Source organism: Thamnophis elegans, chromosome 4, assembly GCF_009769535.1.
Source record: "Thamnophis elegans isolate rThaEle1 chromosome 4, rThaEle1.pri, whole genome shotgun sequence".
In the NCBI taxonomy this organism is placed as follows: domain Eukaryota; kingdom Metazoa; phylum Chordata; class Lepidosauria; order Squamata; family Colubridae; genus Thamnophis; species Thamnophis elegans.
The window spans coordinates 124,306,196-124,328,215 of record NC_045544.1 but is presented as its reverse complement, the minus strand read 5'-3'; the positions used below and the strand labels follow the sequence as shown (position 1 = coordinate 124,328,215).

General features: G+C 43.1%; 1 protein-coding gene across 1 annotated transcript in view; it reads left to right on the top strand.

Annotated features, from left to right (window-relative positions):
• The first annotated feature begins 242 nt into the window (after positions 1–242).
• Positions 243–22,020, top strand: part of UBE2G1 (ubiquitin conjugating enzyme E2 G1) — a 53,557-nt gene continuing 31,779 nt past the window's right edge. Inside the window, exon 1 of the mRNA XM_032215868.1 lies at positions 243–670. Coding sequence (XP_032071759.1) covers positions 625–670 — 46 coding nt within the window. The 5' untranslated portion in view covers positions 243–624. The remainder of the gene's footprint in view (positions 671–22,020) is intronic.

Sequence of the window (22,020 nt, the reverse complement as noted above, 5' to 3'; positions counted from 1 at the left end):
CATTACACGGCCGTGAGTTCGACCTTCCAAACATGGCGGCCACGGCATCGCTGGGCAATCCGAGCTGAGAGAAAGAAAAGAGAAGGAAGCGCAAGCGCCATCTGCGAAAGAAGCGCATGCGCCGAGAGAGTTGTGCGCCTGCGTGTCGCGGCGCCCGAGTGCAGTGAAATTCCGCGAAGGGGGAGGAGAAAGAGAGAGAGGGGAGGGTGGGGGGAGGAAAAAAGAGAAAAGAAAGCTGAGGGGAAGGTGTTGGAGCGGCAGGCGCGGGGCGAGCGGCAGCGTTGAGCGCCCTCCCGCGCGCTTTATTTCCTCCCTCCACACGCACACAGACCTGGTCCGAATCCCCTCAGAATAGTTTCTCCTCGTAGTTCCCCCTCCCCCCTTATCCCCTTCCCTCCCCCCCGCGGCGGAGGGACTCGCGGCGCTGCTGTGGCGGCGGCGCCGGCGCTGAGAGGACGGGCGGGCAGGCAGGCCCCCGGCGGCGGGGTCGGCGCGAGCGGGGAGGGACGAGGGCTCGCCGGCTGGCTGGCTCGAGCCCGGCAGTCGTAGGAGCGGGAGGATTAGCAGCAGCAGCTGCGCCGCCGCCGCCGCCCCAGACTCCCTCCCCGGGCACCGGCGGGGAGAATGACGGAGCTCCAGTCCGCGCTGCTACTGCGGAGACAGCTGGCAGGTGAGTCCGGGCGGCGGTCTTTCAGGGCCGCCCCTGAGACCCGGCTGGGCTGAAGCGTGGTGTGTGGGAGCCCCAGCCGGGAAGAAGGGGGGGGCGGCTTTGAAACGTGGTCGAGGAGGAGGAGACATGGGGAGCTCCCTGAGGCGGGCCGGTGGTGGTGGTGGTGGTGTGTGGGGGGGGGGCAGAGTTTCCAAAAGAAAAGTTGGGGGGTAACTGCGAGGTAAGACGCGGGGTAGGTTGAGAACAGGGCTTGGGGGCGGAAGGGACCAGTGTGCGGGTCCAAAGACAGCCGGGGAAAAGTCTCTTTTGTGCCTAGGGCGGAAGACTGGAAATTTCCCATAGAGAAAGCAGTAACTTCGTGTATTTCTGGGTTTGGGGGGAGGGGGGAAGAGGAGAATATGGGGCATTGAGAAACTCGGGGAGGCGATCCTGATGTATAGAGGGTGGGAAGAAAGACGGGAGACTTGGGCATGGAGGGAGGTTTAAACGTTGCCAAGGTAGGAGGGCCCCGGGGGTGGGGGGAGCGATGGCCAACTAAAGGCAGGCACAGTATGGTGGGAAGAGTTGGGAGGCGTGGTGCGACTGAAGTAGAGATAGTGGGGCCAACGTGCTTAAATGAGGGGAGGGAGCAGAGTCGCTCTTAAGTTGGAGAAAGAGGTGTGCTGCTTAGTCAAAGGAGCAAGAAAAAGGGTGAGTGATCTGGAAGGAATGAGGGAACAGGGAAAGGAAGGGGGAGGTCATTGGAGTCATAAGAGCCGCTGGGCATTGGTATGTTGCACAGTCAGAGAGAGAACAAGGCGCCAGTGAATCAGTTGGGAAGGAAGGCACGATGGATTAGGTAAGTGAAAGGTGTCACCGGTGAGCCCTTGAAGGAACCATCACAGCCTCTTCGTGGAAGTTGGAAGATTCAAAGAAAGTGCCTTGCTGGCTTTTCAAACAGTGCCTAATCTTCCTCCAGCCTTTTAGTGCAGAGGGCTGGCAAGAGGGGGTTGAATCTGGAGCTGTTAGAAAGGGGGAGTGGCTTGGAATATGCAGAGGAAAGCTGGAGGTGCAGAGGCCCGAGTCCCAGGCGGGAAATGAAAAGTGGGTAAGATTTGTGTGTGTGTGTGTGTGTGTGTATTATACCAGTCAGTTTGCTGCTACTAACCCTGTGGAAGGTCATGAGGGCAGCTGGAAAATAATAACCCAGGCAGAAATATTTTGTGAGATGCTTGAACATGTGAGGTAAAGTCAACAGTTTCAAGCAACTAAGAGTGCCAGAATGAGGGAAAGCTCGAAAGGAAGGACATGTTAAAATTTAGGATACCCCAAATAAATGAAAAGATGCCCCCTAGTCAGATTACCCAATTTCTAATGACTGAAAAATGTGTTTTCTCCAGTGGTGTGATAAAGGTGACTTATTAGCATCGTTTTCTGGGATGTTTTAATTTTGCAGGTAATCAAAACCTGTGGAATTCCCAAAGGGTCTTTGTTAGGATATCCTGGGATGCAGAAGTGAATGATACAGGTTGTTGAATGGCTGGGATGGGAAGCAAAAATGTCTTATGCAGTTAAGGTAGCGGGAATGTTTAGTGTATAAAGAGCACGTGGAAGATGAGGATATATAACACCTAAGAATGTTTGTAGAAGTTATTAGGCAGTAACTATTAAACGTAATCAAAGGTAGGAAAACCTTTGTTTCAGAAAGTAAACCTAGTGAGTTGTGTACATTGGCTGCATAAGGCAAACGACAAAACATGACTCCTGGGATCCTATGGAAGATGTTTGGCTGTTGTGTATAAGGGCTTGATTAAGAGTACACTTTAGACATTAGAAGATTCATTAATAGCTACTGGGTTCACCTATTTAATAGGCAGTCAAACAGATCTTATCTGTTTGGAGAAGATTTGTGAGCTGTTGTCTTGAATGCCTCCTCCTGTGCAGTGCAAAATGAGATTGTACATTGCCTGTTTTGAACAAAGCAGAGTAGGGCTGACATCTGTGGAGTACAGTATTGGGGTGGGTTGCAGGGGGATTAATTATCATTGTTTCAAATTCATAATAGAGGAGCTATTGCAGTCTTCAACTTTTTTTTTCTTTGCTGGGGTTACTGCCAAGTCTATTCCTGGCTGTAACTGGGAATAAAGAAGGACATAACTTATCAGAGATCTTACCTGGGAAATGGGTGACAGAACCTGAAACCTAAAAGAGGATTTGCATTATGAACTTCAGGGCATTTGTAATATATTAGTGATTTCATTTTTTATTTCCATCTACAGTTACTTTCTCTCCCTTTTTCTTTGTCCCTTGACTGACCAGTCTTCTTGCTTGACTAACATTTTAGCAAGTAATGGTGGGGGGAGGGGCACGGCTGAGCTTGGTCTGTCCTAGCAATTATATCAGACATGTAAGTATGTTGCCTGTATAGTTAGAGTGGCATTACATTTCTAGTAGCTCCATACTCTATGCTACTCACTGCGGTATTAGAAGAGAAAGAAAGCAACAGCAATGTGAAGATAACAGAATGTGTCAGTACTTTTCTCTTTCATCTCGTGAGTCCATAGGGTTTTTAAAAAACCTGCGCATCTATGGCCTCTGATTTCTCTTGTCAGGAAGTTGAAACTCCCTGTTAGCATATTTTCTTAAAATTTATTGAATCAAGTCTGAATACTTTTTTCTGGTATAGAAACTATTTTAATTTATTATAAACAAGGATAAGGAATAGTATTTTTTAAGTTACAGTGTCAGTGGGGAAAAAATTAGTTACAACTGGTCCTACCATGACTGTTGCAGCATCCACATGGTCGTGTAATCAAAGTTAAGGCGCTAGGCAACTGCTATGGTAAGACAGTTGCAGTGTCTGGGGTCATGTGATCACCACTTGTGACCTTCCTAACTGCCTTGCAACAAGCAAAGTCAGCAGGGGAAGCCAGATTTGCTTAATGATTAATAACTGTAGTGATTTGCTTAATAACCATGGCAAAAAAGATACGACTCCCTTAACAACTACCTTGCTTACCAATGGAAATTCTCATCACAGTTATGGTTGTAATTCAAGGACTATGTAAACAGCTATAATATACCTATCCTGTTTATTTAGAACAGTGGTTCCCAAACTTTTTCAGTCCACCGCCCCCTTGGTGCTACAAACTGATTCCACCCAGTGGTGGAATTCAATTTTTTTACTACCGGTTCTGTGGGTGTGGCTTGGTGGGCGTGGCTGGGGGGTCATGTGACTGGGCGGTTTGCACGACGGAAGGAAAATAGTAACAGTAAAATTCAAAACTGTAACAATTAATTGCACATTTATTCAAAATCCAATTTAAAAACCTTTTTAGTTAATGTTAATTCAATAAAATTGTTGAACATGATCCAGTGATACCAGGTTTTCAAAATCTCATAGTCATTTATCAAGAACCTTATTAACTAGTAACTTAGTAAACTCAGTAAAATTTAGTAACTACTTCACTGTTCAATAAATTCTTAATGTGATGGATGGGCTTGATGAAGTGATACCAGTTTCCCAATGTCTAGTTTTAAATCACTTTGCAGGAGTCTTAAATCACCACGTTCAGTAATCTGGAGTCGATTTCTTTGCTTGGAGAGAAGTTGGATGACCACACTGAAGCCATGTTCCACCAAATATGATGTTGGAAATGCAACAAGGAGCTTCTTAACCACTGTCCATAGTGCAGGATAGTGATCAGAAATTTCTTTCTGTAACCGAAACTCTTGGTACGATTTCTTAAACTTTGGCTTCAGCTCAATGCCATTTTGCAACTCTTTGAGTTGTTCCTCCATTACCCCATCTTCCTCAGTATCTGAAAATGGATTTATCACCCAATCTGGAATTTCCATCAAAAAAAGTTCCTGATATCACTTAGACATCTAAGTCTTAGAATGTCAGAGAAACAACTTTAGCTGCATAGTCACATCCCTGCAATAACATCATTGTAATTTTCAGTTTCATTAATTTCCACAATATCAACACTAGCTTTGCTACTAACCCCTTCCAAACCATCTGCATAGTCTTTAAGATTTGGTTGTCTAAATATCAAAAACGGTTGACACACATCTAAGCAAAACTGAAGTACAATCTATTTTTCCTTTTTTTTAAAAAAAATATCTAAATTTTAAGTTTTGTATTACTGTTTTCATCCAGTTCCCATCCAAAAATGGCAAGAAACTCTGGTGTCATTTAATATAATCTTATCTCCTTCAGATTGCCAATTATTTTGCACAACACAGACATTCTGCCTTTAAATGCTTATGTGGTTTCAATGGCTAAACTTCTGCTCGCCGAACCAATTATTCAAAACCAGTAATTCCGCAAGGAGAGAGGATGGGAATGGGGATGTTTCAAAAACTAAACACATATCCTAAAAGAAAATCCACCTGCGACCAGCATTGAGTGGAACTTTTATAAGCTTTAGAATAAATGAGCTGGAAGGGATCTTGGAGGTCTTCTGGTCCAGCCTCCTGCTCAAGCAGGAGAACCTATACCAGAGGTCTTCAAACTTGGCAACTTTAAGACTTGTAGATTTCAACTCCCAGAATTCTCCAGACAGCTATGGACTTCAACTCCCAGCTATGCTGGCTGGAGAATTGTGGGAGTTGAAGTTCACAAGTCTTAAAGTTGCCAAGTTTGGGGACGCCTGACCTATACTATAGTAGCATATACATATAGTATACTATACCTATATCAAAGAAAGCTCCCGTGAGTTTAACAACACCCATATTTCCAAGGCTAGAAATGGAAGATTGCAATGCGAGCTCCCTCCTGCTGGTAATCCAAACTTCCCTAATCAAAACCCACACCACCAAAAGGGAGCATCACACCCTCCCCCCAGTTACTTTTACCCAGCAGTTTCCCCATGCAAAGGAAAAGGATGGCACTACATATGTGACCGTTTTTTAAACCAGTGGCAAAGAGTTCTCTTGCAAACTCAACTAGAATTCGATTGGTGGGTTTCCCCCCCCCCCCAACAACACCGTGCATGATCTCCCTGCCCACCAACCATTAAAAAAAACCTTTTCACAAGCCAAGCCAGTCGGTTAAGATGCCAGCGGTGTTGGGGGAGTGGCGTGAACCCCTCTCCTGGGAGGAAGGCAGTGATTGGAGGGGAGGGTGGTGATGTTGCTTAAAGGGAAACCTGCAGTTATTTCCAGGTTTGTTTGGGTAATTTCGTCCTGTCCGCACCAATGGACTTTAAATAGTCCATCTTCTGCTCGGCAAGTTTCTCCTTTCCATCTGAGAATTAACTAAGGGGAAGCTACCAACCTAGGGGCGACGCCCTTTTCAGCCAACACAATACACGGTCTTTTTTTCCTTGCCCTCTTAGCACCCCACTGCTGCCCCCCTTGCCTCTTAGCGCCCCCCTAGGTCATTCCACCGCCCCCCAGGGTGAGGTACCGCCCACTTTGGGAACCACTGATTTAGAATAAAAATATCACAGCAAGCTAAACTGAGTTGGGACTTGTAGATATATGGATAGAAAAATACCAAACTCTGTACTGTGCTTAAATGTATGTCGTCGTCCCCCCCAATGGAGATCTTTATCAGTCTTAAGAAAATTATATGAATATTTGCTCCTGAAGCTGTCAGAAGGAAAACTTGATATGAGGAAGCTTTTATGATGAACTCTGGTGGAGCAATTCATTGGATAGCTTCAGGCATGCAGAAAAAGAGGCTAAAAGGCTACATGGCCTTTGTACTTCTGCTTCTTGTCTACCCACATTCAGCAAATCAAATATCGTGGCACAGTAGTAAATAACTACATTTTAAAATAACTACATTTTAATGTAGTACAATAAATTGCAATAACTATCAGATGATTTGTATAACTGTTAAATCTGGAGCACAGTTAACTTTGCATCCTATAAAATATCAAGCTGAACATTGAGAAACCTGAGTATCTGACCCCAAACAGTTAAATAAGAAAGGCATTTTGAGAAAAATTCTGAATTATGATTCCAGTGTTCTTAATTGTTTCACTACTGTTAATATAGAGAACTTGCTGAGAGTTGTTCCCATTATCATAATACTGATAACCTGTAGTTTGGAGATTTTTCCAGGGTACTAAAGTAAAGTAATTATGCTAGTTTTCTTAGGCGGCTGGATAAAACTTGTGGCTTCTTTCAAGGCTGGAATAAATTGAAGCAATCAGTTTACATGCCCATAAATAGGACAGTTTATCCTTTGGTCGCTACAGGATGACTAGGTGTACAAGTTCATTAAGTTATAATGTATTTGGGTTTTGCTTAGCCTTTTGTGTTTATCTAATAAGTTGTGATTAAATTATGGCTTACTGCAGTATGTGAATCAGTTTGATGACTCTTACAAGAAACACTCCATCCTTCCCAAACATATGCCAGAATCCTGGCTGATTATTTTTTATCAGAGTTGCTATTCCTTTAATGGAGACCTGCATTCAGTGGTACTAGTATGCATATGAAAAGCCACAAGGTAAATATCTTGTGTAAAACTTGTATAAAAACATTTTGTAGCCATTACTTTGGATAAATGCTATCAGTTGGATCAGTGATCAGAATTGACATTAGATAACTTCTTATGTTCATAATATCTTAAAGCTTTTGAAATTAGGAGTTATTTCTAGTATTCTCTGAAATCTAGTTTTAATTGATTACAAGATAATGTAGCAGAATCTTGTTACACCATTATAAATAGTACAGTATAGAGGCCATCTACATTTATTTTAGAAAATTTATATAGAAACCCATATTATGTATGAACTCTGGACAGCTGACAACAGTCAACAAAAACTATACTATAAAACCTCTTTCCAAAAGCAAAATAAAATAAAATATCTCCAATCATAATTTTGGGTATACCTTTGACTTCTTCACTGTATTTTCTGTTCCAGCAAGTGAAATTACATGTGTCAATATTCATTGGTTCTTTCCTGCTGATCTCCTAAACTGGTAATGGCATACATACAAAATAATGATTTATAAGTGCTTCTAGAAAAAGGCCATTATTTCTGCAGCAGTGTAAATCTGTGATCCCTCCCTCACTGCTCAATGTTTCAGGGTTAGAACTGAACCATTAAAATTGTGTTAGTAGACTAATAAACAAGACCTGCTCTTTTTTTACTGCAAACATTGAGTGACATTCTATTTGATTTTGCACACATGTATGAAATTGGTTGAAATGCAGATGCTGGTGATTCTAATTTTCAGCTTACCATAGTTTACAAGCCTAGCTAAATTTGTGAACCATCCACAATAAATGCTAAATATGGATAATAAAAGCTAAAGAGTACCGTAATACTGACTTAAAATGAATATTACAGATATGGACATTTCCAAGTGTAGATGACAATAGGAATATATGGGCCAATATTCCTTTTGAAAGTTGCAAGTACAGTAATTGTATGTGTTTATGTCGACCTGCATATCTATAACAGGGTATCATAATACCTTTATAGATGTGAATCCCTTTTCAAACCTTTACAAAACCAAAACAAACTTTGTTCGCTATAGTTTTTTTTACAGTGAGGGCCTTGATGATTCTCCCCCTTTTACAAGTACACATGCACAGACTGATCAGGAAATTCAGGCTTCCCTGTGCTAGTTTCCTATGCTTGGCTGCACTAAGAGGAACTCCCTTGTTCAGATAATGTTCCCAACCCCCTTCTGTTTGCCAGCACTTGCAGTCCAATTTCAGCTGTCCTTTGAACGCAGCATTAGAAAATTGTATTGCTTTCTAATACTTTAATATGTATAATTTTTCAGTTATAAGGTATTTTCTATCAGATATTTATTGTAGCAAAAATGAGAACATGTCATAGATTTGTTGGTCATAAGGATCGTAAGATTTACTTTTCAATTGCAATGAGGATTTGTGACAAAGTCTGGGTTCTCTCAGTTAAATTAGTGTTACAAGATACTATAAGAACTGTGTTGGATGCAGGTAGATATTTAAAGATAATATTGATCCTGAATTTGCCATGTTTTCCATAAATAGGTAAAGAGTATCCAGCTACAATTTTTTCTACAATTCTTCGAGTTAGTATAGAGGAGCCAGGGCAGCTTTCTGTTGCTTATACCTTCATTGTTGTTGCATTTGAGGCTACTTCTAGTAGCAATAGTTTGTGACAGAAGCTGTTCCTTAGATTAGTAATATGCATAGTAGAATGTTCATAGGTACTGTGTAGGCCCATGATGGCGGACCTATGGCACTTGTGCCGTAAGTGGCACACTAAGCTATCTCTCCAGGTACGTGAGCCATTGCCTGTTGCTCTTCCTCTTGCATGCACACGCTGGAAACCGGAAGAGTGTCAATGAAATGCCCTCCCTCAGCCCGCCACCAAGAACAAGCTAGCACAGCCCTCTCATCAGTTCTGCCAAGTGAGCGCAAACACTTTTTGGTGCAAAAAAGGTTTGCCAACACTGGTATAAGCTACAAACTTTTCTAAACAGTGTTTGGGTAAATAGTTTACTACCATTTATTTTTATTTTATTATACTTCTGTTTGATTTATTATTATGAATAATATTAATACTAATAAACTTGAAAAAAACATTAGTTGGAATACTACTTGATATGGATGTTTTGTAAATGATAACTGCTACCATATATAGCAGCTATTTCTGTGTGTCTATTCTATATGCTCAATAGCTTTCAAATATTTTGAATAGTTTTCAAAGGATACTAAAACCTGTGTAAATAGTACTGTTAATACTAATATAACCTGAGTGAATACTTATGCAAGTAGTCCTCGACTTACAACCATTTGTTTAACCATAGTTCAAAATTGCATCAGTCTTGGAAAAAGTGACTTACAACCTACAGAAATTTACAACCAGTAGGAACATCCTGTAGTCATATGATTGCATTTTACAGCTCTTTTGCCAATTTCTAGGAAAAATGCCCTTAGGAGAAGCTGGATTTGCTTAATGATCATGTGATTCGCTTAACAGCATTGTAAAAATTGTTATAAATTGGGTCCAAGTCAATTTATAATTGCAGTGACTTACAACAAAATATGCGGTCCCAATTGTGGTCATAAGTCAAGGACTACCTGCATCTGAAGAGCAGAATATCTTGTATTGATTTTGTTGTACAACATTTTAAATCTAACATTGAGCTAATTGTCAGCCTCTGCTTCGCTATTTGCTTTCGGCTGCCATTGAAACGGGGAGAGGGGGCTTGGTATTTGGGAGGGGAAGTTTTAGTACAGGAGAGATTGTAAAAAGGGAGTTTTATTCTCACCATCTACTGCGCATGCTGGAGATTAGTGCTTGGTGTTGGTCAAGGCCATCCGTCCTGCAACCTGATGATGCTCCTTGAAGATGAAACACATGACACCTAAGGGATTTGCAGATTGGACAGTGGGATGAGGGTTACTGGAGGGAGGGTATTGATATGTCTGATTTTGCACGCTTTTGCCCCAGATCTTGCTTTGCTTAGCTGCTATCTTTTAATAACCAGTAAAAGTACTCTTAATTCTGCAAAATTGAGTTAAGTGGTTTCTTTCTTGGTTGCTTAGGGAGGCCGGCTTGACATTAAGCAAAATCTCACTTTTGCACTCATCCCGGAGCTAACACCTTCCGAGGGGAGTGTAGATAAAACCAAAACCTTCAAAGGAATGTCCTACCCAGGTAGCGACCAGGAGGATGACATGGGGGCGGCTGGATCCTTGTGTCCCTTGGAGACGGAGTAGATGGCGGATCTGAATTTGGAGGAACAATTCGTCCTCCCGAGGTGATCGTTGGGAGTATGACAGAAGTATGACCCTGAGGAAAATCCATCTGGAGTTACCACAAGGCGACATCGACGACCGGCAGCTGCCTGGCAGGATGCTGACGAGGAGAACCTTATGATGTCCCAGGCTATGAAACTTTCAAGAGGCTTGGGAGAGGCGACGTTTGCGCGAGAATGGTCCTGAAAGAGAAGCTGATCTCCCAGACCTAGATGAGAGAACTGCAGAAGTCCTGTTCTGCCGAAGGGGGGCCCTGGGGGCAGACAGTGGAGCTGATCAGGATGGGGAAGCCCCGGCAGCAGCAGCAGCCGCAAGAGCCCTTCCAAGAGCCCCCCCCCTGCAGACGCCAGATGGCAAAAGTTCCTCCGCTGGGTGTGAAATTTAGAGGTGACCCAAAGGAACTAGGATTTTTCCTGGTCCAAGTCTGGAACTTCATGCAACAATTTGGAGAGGATCTCCCTACAGAAGAAGCCAAGGTAAGAGTTGTTACCATGGCGCTAGAGAACAAGGCAGCGGCATGGATGGTTGCTCTTGATAATGATGACTCCCCCCTGCTGAGAGACTATAATAGATTTATGGCCATCCTGAGAAAACGCTTTGATGACCCGCTCACGGAGCGGAAGGCCAGAGCCAAAATGAAAACCCTTACCCAGGGGAAGAACTCAGTGGCTGATTACATACAAGAGTTTCATGAATTGTCCCTTTATATGTGGGTCTGGTCGGAAGAAGCTTTAATGGACAGTTTTATGGATGGCTTAAATAAAGATATATACCAAAACTGTGTGAACAGGGGCGAGTGGCATAACTTGCAACGCTGGTACGAATTGGCAGCAGATGTGGAGATCGATCTAGCCAGAGACAAGTACCGCGAAGACAGTGAGAAAGAGAAAACTACCCCTCTCAACCCCACCCCCAAAGGAACTCTGAAAGGAGGAAAAAGTTGGTCTACAAGGAAACCTCAGTATACCACCTGCTTACGATGCGGAAAGGAGAGGCACCGGGCAGCAAATTGCCGCTCCAAGATTGGCCCAAGGCCCCCTGCCATGTGAGAGAGGAAGCCAGACACACAACCTGGGAAAAGCAGGGACACCACCATGAAAGGGGTGAAACTTGTTGTGCAATTCCCTCCCATCCCAAGAGAAGAACCATCTTCCTCCTCAGGGGAAAGTGAAACCGAATCCGATGACGACCGTCTGGTAAGTTCCTGATCAGGCCCCATGACCATCCCAGTAGAACTTAAAGTGCCCTCTACTGGCGCCCAAGCAAAAATGCTGGCCCTTTTAGACTTGGGATGCACACGTTACATTGTTAGCCCGGAAGTGGTGGAAAAAATGGGCTTAAAACTGAGAACTTTGAAAGTCCCCTTGCTTTTTGCCAGCTAGATGGGTCTATAGCTGCGGGGGCTCGTGCCCACTTTGTGACTGAACCTATAGACATGTGGATGGGGGATCACCAGGAAACATTAAGTTTCATTGTGGCACTGGGGATGGGCCGGCCTCTCATACTGGGCTTACCCTGGTTACGTAAATGGAACCCAGACATCAACTGGAGGAAAGGGTGGTTGCGCATCTGATCTGCTAAATCCCCTGAGGGAGAAGGGAGGGTTTCCAACATTACCAACGCTGAACCTAACCTGGCAGCCGTGGTGCAGGAAAAAATTGAGGGGGAGGAGAAAATCCCAAAGGAATATTGGGACCTTAAAAATGTTTTCAGTGAAAAATCCTCTGTAAAATTACCCACCACCACACGACGGATTGCAGCATTGAGATCCTCCCAGGAGTAAAACTTCCAAAACCCCAGATTTACTCAATGACCCCACACAAAATGGAGGAATTACGGAAGTTTATTGACAAAAATTTGAAAAGGGGGTTTATTGAACCTGCTAGGCCACATGTGGCTGCCCCTGTGTTGTTTAGAGAAAAGAAAGATGGCTCATTTCATATCTGCGTTAACTATAAAAATCTTAACTGTGTGCATGGAAAATGTATACCCTCTCCCTCTGATGAAGGATATATTGGCCCAATTGGGTAAAGGGAAGATCTTCACGAAATTGGACCTAAGAGAGGCCTACTACAGAGTCAGAATCAAAGACGAAGATGAATGGAAAACTGCTTTCAACTGCCCACTCGGATATTTTCAATTCAGAGTACTCCCATTTGGCCTACAGGGGGCGCCAGCTGTTTTCATGCAATTAATAAATGAAGTTTTACATGAACACCTGTACAAGGGCATGATGGTCTACCTTGATGACATCCTTATCTACTCGGAAATATGTGATGAACACGTGATTTTAGTGCGATCAGTACTCAAGAACCTCTGAGCCGCCGAACTTTATGCCAAATTGTCTAAATGTGAATTTCATCAAGAGAAGATTGATTACTTGAGCTACCGCATCTCCCACAACGACATCGAGATGGACCCGGCGAAAGTCCAGGCCGTAACTGAGTGGGCACCCCCTCGCACTCGCAAACAACTACAAAGTTTTTTAAGATTTGTGAATTTTTATCATCAATTTATTCCCTCGTTCGCCAGCATTGCTCTGCCCATTACAAATCTAAAGTCAAAAGGTGTTGCTCCTTGATGATGCTCCTTGAAGATGACACCTAAGGGATTTGCAGATTGGACAGTGGGATGAGGGTTACTGGAAGGAGGGGGTTGGTCACATATTGATATGTCTGATTTTGCACGCTTTTGCCCCAGATCTTGCTTTGCTTAGCTGCTATCATTTCATAACGAGTAAAAGTACTCTTAATTCTGTAAAATGGAGTTAAGTGGTTTCTTTCTTGGTTGCTGAGGGAGGCCGGCTTGACACTAATTTTTGTAAACTTGTAAATTGGTGAGCCCCAGACTTTGTCAGCATGGAAGAGAAGCATGCCCATAAATGTAAATATAAAAATAGAGGTAATCTCTGAGTCACTCTTTGGACCCTCTATCTTCATTCTAGTAGTAATTTCACAGAATAAAAATTGATGTCATATCTCATCAACTTGGATAAATAGTGTACTGTACAAAACAAATACATATTTTTGCCTTAAATAATATTTTGATAACATGTTTCTCAGAAAGCAACTTGGTGCTGTTTAGAGAAACATAAATGCAGTAGATACAGAAAACCCTGTAAAAATGCCATTTTTTTGAGATGTAAAAAAAATCAGACCACTTCAAAATTATTTCTACCTTTAACGTAACATATTAGCTGCACAATTCAGTTGAAAAACAAATCAAAACCTTTTTGGTGGGGAGGTGATAACAATAAAAAAATAGAATAATGTGACTGACTGCACCCTCTTATAAGCAGAGGTATGATGAAGTTCAGAATTAACCAGTCACATTAAAACTTGTTAGTAGTTAGTACACACCTGCTATCAATTAAAATGACTTTGTTCAAGGCCATATACAATGCAGCTGTTCAAGTTGGCTTTTTCTGACATTTGCTCAGTTGCCTCTTACAGCAAAATCTGTGGTCTGAACAGAGCTTAGAAAACATCAAAGGGATTTTGTTGTTGGAAGATATCAATCAGGAGAAGGGTACAAAAAAATTCCAAGGTATTGGCTATACCCGTGATGGCGAACCTACGACATGTATGCCATAGGTGGCACACGGAGCCATTTGTAGGGCACACGAGGTATTGCCCTGTCAGCTCCAGTGCGCATGCGTGTGCTGGCCAGCTGATTTTGGCTGCCTTTTGAGGCCATTTTTTTGCTCTCTGGAGGCTTCCTTAAGGAGGTTTCCCTGAAGGCTCCAGAGAGCAAAGAACGGTCCTACAAGTAAACCAGAAGTGACTCCGGTTTGTCCGTAGGGCCATTTTTCATCCTCCGGAACCTTCAGGGAAGCCTTCTGAAGGATCCGGAGGTAAAAATACGGCCTTACGGACAAACCAGAAGTCACCGTTCAAGAGCTTCCCTGAAGCCTCCGGAGGGCGAAAAATGGCTCTACGGGGAATCCGGAAGCCTCAGGAGGACCCCGGGGGGGGGTGGGGTAGGCAGGGGAGGCTGTTTTTGTCATCCCCAGGTTCCTAGAAAGCCTCTGGAGCTTGGGGAGGGTGAAAAAAGCACACCAAAAGCGGGGGGAGCTCTTGTTGCACACACATGCATGTGGGGGAGCGTGCACAAGCACACGGGTCGCTCGCATAACGCACACACCTCTGTGCTCCCCTCGCTTTTGGCACGGGAGCCAAAAAAGGTTAGCCCTCACTTGGCTTATACCATTGCATACAGTGAAGAAGGTCATCAACAAGTGGAGAAAATATGGTACACAAGTGACATTTGCAAGAACTGGATGCCCCTCCAATTTTGATTAAAAAAATCAAGAAAACTGGTCCAAGAGGCTGCCAAGAAACCTACAGCAATATTAAAAGAACTGCAGGAAGTTCTAACAAGTACTGGTTGTGTACTACGTGTGATAATAATCTCCCATATTCTTCATGTATCTGGGCTGTGGGGTAGTATGGCAAGACTGAAGCCTGAGCTGAGGTGCTGAGGCTGGCTACACTTTGCAAAAATCTGCATCAAGTCTGATAAAAACATGGTAGAAAATGTGTTTGGTTTGATGAGATCAAGGTTAAACTTTTTGGCCTTAATCCCAAAAGTATGTTTAGCACAAAAACAACATTGCGCATAACCAAAAGTACACCATACAGTGAAGCATAGTGGTAGCAGATTCAGAATGCTTTTGCAAAGAAAAGTGGACAGAGATTTCCAAAGCATGATGTGCCATGCTGAAGACTGCATGCTGTCATAAAATCAAAAGGTGCTTCAATAAAGTATTGGTTTAAGGATGAGCATCTTTATGCATCCACATTCTTTCACTTTTTTATTGTTATTCTGCCCCTAAAAAAATTTAGCTTGTTTTTCAATTGAATTCTACAACTTATATGTTATGTTATTTATCTTGGTTTGGTTTTTTACATGTGTGTAGACTTTCTGTATCAATTCTATACCAGAATAGACTAACTTCATGCACCAGGAAAAATATATATCTGCATAGGCAGAACATCTTGCACATTATCAGAATGTCAAGACTTTAGCTTCCCTTTAATATCTTCTAGGTGACTCATTAGGTGTGTTTTAAACTAAAGCACTGAATTATGACCATCTCTGTGAGCCTTGGTAGCATTCTTGAAAATAGAAGGGAAGCTGAAGTTTAACTCTCATAAATTAAACTCTAGAAATCTGGTCAATTCCACGGAAAGTGTCCACAAATTAAATTGTGGAGTTCATTCAACTAGCAGTTATTATTTATTTAAAATCAGGGAAACTTAGGGTTGTTTATTAAATGCAATTATGAGCGTCTGTGGAAATGTGGACTCTGATCTGCAGGGATTAGGAGCAAAGATCTTTGCCATTGCCTTGCTGTCAGATGATGCAATCAAACATTAGGAAGGTTTGTTTCTTCTAAGGTTCATTAAAGATTTGACCTTAATTCTTAGTTAACTATTCCTAATTTCAGTTCTACTGAAACTCTTTTGAAGCATCTTCCCTTCTTTGACAGTCCTCTGACCCATTCCTAGTTATTTAACATCTAAATTTTTAATAACAATGCTGGCTCTTTTTTTAACCAAATATATCCCAAAAAGTATGAGCTCTTTCCTGTGCTTGATTTTTATGGTTTTTAAATTGCCCATGATATGTTTCTTTATTAGCTGATTCAGGTGGAAGTGGATCTGTGTACTCTGCCTTCTTTTAGTGATATTATGAATATGTTTCCAACATAGATCACATATAATAATGCTACAACAAACTTCAATAATCCAATTATAAGGCATTTCTTCCAAAATGGAATGAAAAGCTAAGATTTACTATTGAAATTATTAGTTCAAGAAAGTAGTTTTATTAATTGTATTGGTGAAGCTCATTTGGGGGGGGGTGTCTCATTATCTGTAGTTTGTATATACATGATTGATAATTTAAAACCAGACCTTATATGCAAAAATATGACTATCAATAGTTTTCACCTAAATTTTATTACTTAATATTTTAATATTATTACAGCATTTTGCATGTAGATAGAGAACATTTTTAAGGGTTAAACGTAATGTGTCTACACAATGTATCTATGTTCTTTTTTCTCATGTGGTGAGAGATGTACTGATCTCTCAGTTATACTATTGGATGCTAAGGGTGGATGTTATAGCTGCCCATGGATTATACGTGCTCAGTCTAACTACAGCTGCCAGAAATGATCTGGGTAGCACTAAATGTCCAGTGATGTGATTTAATAATGATATTTTTAAACTTGTATGCCACCCAATTATTAATTATTTCGTTGTGACTCACAACAAAGAAAAGAAAAAAATGACAATAAAATCAATAACATAAAAAGCAAAGATAGAGGATAGCAAATGCAATGAAGTGAAGGGTTTCACTGTCTCTAGGCAAAGACCTGAACAACTGCAAAGTGGGGATCATCTAAAGAGCAGATGCTGCTATAGCAAAGGTGCACTTCCAGACTCCCAGCAAATGACATTGTTTAATTTGAAGGAACCCAGAGCATATCTGCAGGATATGACCGGCTGGGTAAATTTTATGGGAATTTTTATTTAAGAGAATATTTGTAGCCCCGGGTTGAAGTCGGGAATCCTTGATGCTCTCTGAGCCTGATTGTTTTTTTGCAGATGTTTTATTACCAAACTAGGTAACTTCATCAGTGCTACTAGGAGGGGGTTTGTGCTCATTTTATATATTAATAGCTTGCCCTATCAATGGTGGTGGAAGTGGTCTTGGTGATTCCTTGATAGGGCTGTTGTTTATTATTAGCTTGTTTGTATGAGTTCCTTGATTGGGGAGTATTGTTTGCTTCTTGATTGTCAAGAAGCAAGAAATGTCTGCAAGAAAACAAACAAGCTCAGACCACACGAAAGACCCCACAGATGTTATGGAATACAGGCAGTCTTTTTTAGTAAAATAAAGAGTTGCTTGGAGTGGAAAAGCCAGTGTGAGCCTGTGGTGCAAGGAAGATAATTCTTTCCATCACCAGTCAAGTGAGCCACTCTGAAAAAGGCCAGCTGCCAAGAGGAGACCACATGAAATCTAAAGACTAGGCTGACTCAGCAAGATCTATCATAACCAAGCAAGGAGGAGGAAAAACATGCAGGTACAATGCACGGGGAGGAAGGGGGAGGAAGCGCTTGTGGGCGGAAAAGGACAACTCTAGGCTCCAGAACCTAACGCCCCCTCCCCAGTTCTCATAGATTTGAGGATGCATAATTTGTGGTTTCATTATATATGATTTAAGGTTGATTCAGATATGGAAATCATTTCTTATGTATAAGGGAGTGACCCTCTTAAGTAACTAAGCATTAATCCTAGGTAAATATAGAGCACAAAGGAAAGAGTTTGCAGATGTGATCACAATTGGACCCAGCAACATTTCACGGTGCTTCAGATCCCCATCCTTAGGCTGAAGAGATGATAAATGGAGCTAAAGCTCTGAACAGATGCTTTTAAGACCTTAAATCTTGTAAATCACTTTAGTGATGAGAACAGCTTATTGTTGGGACTATTCAGCTTTTGTAAATCCACACGTACAGAACTCCAGGAGGAATCTAGTATTTGGAAGAAAATACAGATTATTTTGTAGATCTTGACTTTTACTGTTAAAAAAAAATCTGTGTGTGTGAGAGAGAGAAGGAGGGCGAGAGAGATTGAGATTAATTCCAAGGTAAAGCCTGAAAAAATGTTGATTTTTAGAATTGTTCACTGGTCTCTTGTGTTCCTTTTAATTCCCTGAAAATGATAAATGCATTTGTTTGACTTATCTGTGGATAAAGCTAAAAACTACACCGGGATTAGGCTGGGATAAGAAATAAATACACTACTTTTAAGAAATATATTAACTAAACTGTTTCAACTGCAGCAGCTCTAGGTGATATACACTGATTCAATGAATACAATAAAGACAGCATGGTCAGGCCATGCAGCCTTCTGAGGGAAGGCTCTTCTATAACACAGGGCAGCCACACAGTCCAAGACCCCTTAGGATGGTATTGCTTTAATGATAGGACTGACCTGCCAAATGTTACCAGGTGGATGGCTCTACCCAGGTCCTAAATAAAACCATGATAGAGGCTTACATTTTTATAAAGTAAAACAGATAAAAATATTGCATTTTACTGGTATCTACTGTTAATCTATGATATACTAATATCTGTTACACTTACAGAGATGGCAGAAAAATGTTTCGAAGACAAATCTGTGGTTAATAACCATTGTCAGTGAATTGCTAATATTTAAAAGTGTTTTATCACATGATAAATAGGAAAAAAATCTTATTTTCTATGGAAATGAGAATTATTTTGCCTCTCAAACACCTCACACTTTTTTTTTCTCTCCCCAGCCCCTAGGAACATTCTGCAGGCCTCTCAAACCCTCTGTATACCCCGTTCTTGCAAAAAACAAGCCTGGTTTTGGCAAAAATGGGACGCATGGGGTGAGGTTTCCGGAGGCCAAAAGTGGCTGTATTTGGTATATAAGATGTATCAACATTTCCACCCTCTTTTAGTGCGGGTACGTCTTATATTCCGAAAAGTATGGTAGTTATTATTGTTAACTTGACAAAGTATTGGAGAGTCTGTCCCAGGAAATTCTGGTAGAAAAGATTACAAAATGTGAATCGTTCTGTGCTCTCATTAGATAGGTACTGAATTGGTTGAACAATTATATTTTCCTGGGCACTGCTTGGAGAGTCCAAGCAATGGGTTAAATTAGTCTGGTTGCCCTAGGACTGAGGAATCTTTTTTTCCTTGGCCACGCCTCCTGGTGCTGCTCAACCCCAGAGTTTTTCCTCAGTCTGGCCCATTCGGACTAGTTTTGTTGAACTCCAGCTTCTAATTTCCCAATTGCTTGGACTCTCCCTTCTATATTTTTTGTGTGTGTTTTTTCTCTTGGATTTTTATTTAATACTCTTCCCCCTTTTTTTTTTGCTCTATTTTGTTTTATTCCTTTACCCTGTGTTTCTTCTCTTCAAAATTGATTGTCAGCCTTCTAATTGAGGTAGGAGCAGGCATGGGAGGTGCTCTGTCTGCCTTGTCGCTTGCGGACGGCAGCAGAGCTGCATGGATGTTTTTCAGCCCCAAATGCTGCGAGATCGCTCTTGGCGGCTGCCAAGAGCCGTCAGCTGTTCCATTTGAAGTTTTTTTTGTCTTTTCAACTTGCCGACAAGCCGTAGAGAGTTTCTGGCCGCCCTTTCTCAGCATGGGCGCCATTTTCTCCTTCCTTCACTTCCACAAAGTGGCGGCCATTTTCCGGGCTGTTTTTTTGCATGCCTTTTTCATTTGGCTTTTGCTACTTGCCTGTCTCTGTGCAGATCGCTGCCCAGTGGTCAGCTGGTCCAGTCCAGGGCTCTGGCTGGGTCTCTACCGCTCCTCTCACTTTCCTTTGGTATTTTAATTTTTTTCTCTTCGTTGTCACTGGCGGAGCTGGGGTTTTTGGCGCTCCCGCTGTCATACCCCGGCACAGAGGAGGTTGATTGATTTTTTGCCCTCCTCTGAGCAATCTACAAACTGCGCAACCTTACAGGTTTGTGGTTCCTTAATTATATTACCAACTCAATTGGCCTTGCAATTTCCTTTGGCTTACTCGATCCCTGCCTACTTCCTGCCCTGCTCGATCGTCCTGCCAAAGCATCAGATGCTCAGAAAGATGGCGGACGTTCCTAATTCAGCGGTGCAGCAACCTGGACCATCCTCAGCCAGCAACGCTAGACCGGGTCCTTCCCATGACCCTAATCAGTCCAAGGCTACTGGAAAGGGTAAAAGAGCTAGACAGGGCAAAGTGGCAAGACAGAATAGCCGTCCCTATCAGGGCTCAACAGCAGCGGGTAGGGAAGCAGAACGTAGGCAGCAGGCCCTTGAAAAGCAGTTTGAGAAGGCCCTCTGGCCCCAGCACAGACCAAGCTTTTTTGCCACCTCCCCCCCTCCAAGGGATCCTAGGGGGATCATTGATGAAGAGTTTGAATCCCAGGACCTTTCCCCTGATGTTTCCAGGGCGGATCCTGGTTCTCCTGCCCCCTCCTGTTTTTCTGAGCCTGTCCAGGAAGACATAACTCCAATCCAGGGGGAGTCTGAGCTTTACCAAGAGCCAAGGTGGCGCAGTGGTTAAATGCAGCACTGCAGGCTACTGCTAGATCAGCAGGTCAGCGGTTCAAATCTCACCGGCTCAGGGTTGACTCAGCCTTCCATCCTTCCGAGGTGGGTAAAATGAGGACCCAGATTGTTGGGGGCAATATGCTGACTCTCTGTAAACCGCTTAGAGAGGCCTGAAAGGCCTATGAAGCGGTATATAAGTCTACTGCTATTTACCCCTCAGCTGTCCCAGGGGGGATCAGGAGCCGGAACTGTCTCCTCATATGCAGGCAGTTGTCGCCCGTGCCATCTCCCAGGGTATAGCAGAAGAGCTGCAAAAGAGGACCAGGCCTCTGTTCAGCCTGCTCCCACTGTCCCCAGAAAGGAACCGCTCAGCGCTTCTTGCTGAGTGCGTCACCCTTCGGTAACATCCTCTGTTGTTAGCGAGGTTTCTGCCTTGGAGGACCTGAATCAGGAGGAGCAAGAGCTGTCAGAGGACGAGGACCTCCCTCCAGATGTTCCTGCCTTTTTCGGTCTCTTCAAGCCCTCATTGTTCAAATCTATTCTACACAAGGGCAAGGCCATTAACCAGCTGGGTGCCAAAGCGCCAGCTGCTTCTGGGTCCACCGAAACCATGGTTGCCAACCCTAATGATAAAATGTTTAAGGTTCGGGCTCCTCAGGAGCTTGTCCGGGTTCCCAGTCTCTTTATGGATATAATTCAGAGGCAATGGGTCCAGCCTGGCACCCTGGCTTCCCCCAGTGGCAGGGACAAAAAAATTGTACTCTGTAGAACCTACCTTGGAGGAGGCCTTGCCCTTACCTTCAGTAGACCCCGATTGCAGCCCTCACTTCCAACTCTCTTCTTCCAGCCGATCTCATGGAAGGCCTTAAGGCAGAGGACAAGAGGGCAGAAAAGGCCTGGCACAAGACCTATCAGACAGCAGCCTGGGCCATTAAGGCGTCCTCCTTTGTCTTGTTCTTTAATCGGGCTTCCATCATCTGGCTCAGAGAGCTCCAGGCCAAGCTTCCGGCAGGAGACACGCGTCTCTGCCAGAATGTTTCCAAAATCATTGCGGCCTCTCAGTATGCGCCAATGCCTCACTCAATGTGGCCAAATTTGTCTCTAGGGCCCTGGCCTCTAATACATTCAGGCGTCTCCTGTGGCTTTGCCATTGGCAGACCAATCTCAAAAACAAATGGAAGCTTGCTTCTGCTCCCTTCAAGGGATCAAAACGAAAGACAAGCGTAAGGTCCTCCCTATGCTTACAAAAAAGCAGGAACGAAAGTCCACTCCCTACTATAGGAGGCAGTCCTTTCATGCCAATGAATCCTCCCCTCAACCATCCTCCAGTAATAGGTCCTTCAATCAGACCTCCACAGATAGGGTCCAGGACAGGCAGTCCTTTCGGGACAGGAGTAGGCAGCAATTCTCCTTCCGCAGTCGTGGAGATGCCTCCAATAGGCCCTTCCGCAAATCCAAGTGACAACCAAGGGCCACCTCCCATAGGGGGACAACTCCAGTTGTTCGTCCAACAATGGGAGCTAACCACATAGGATGCATGGATCCTTTAGACCAGTGGTCCC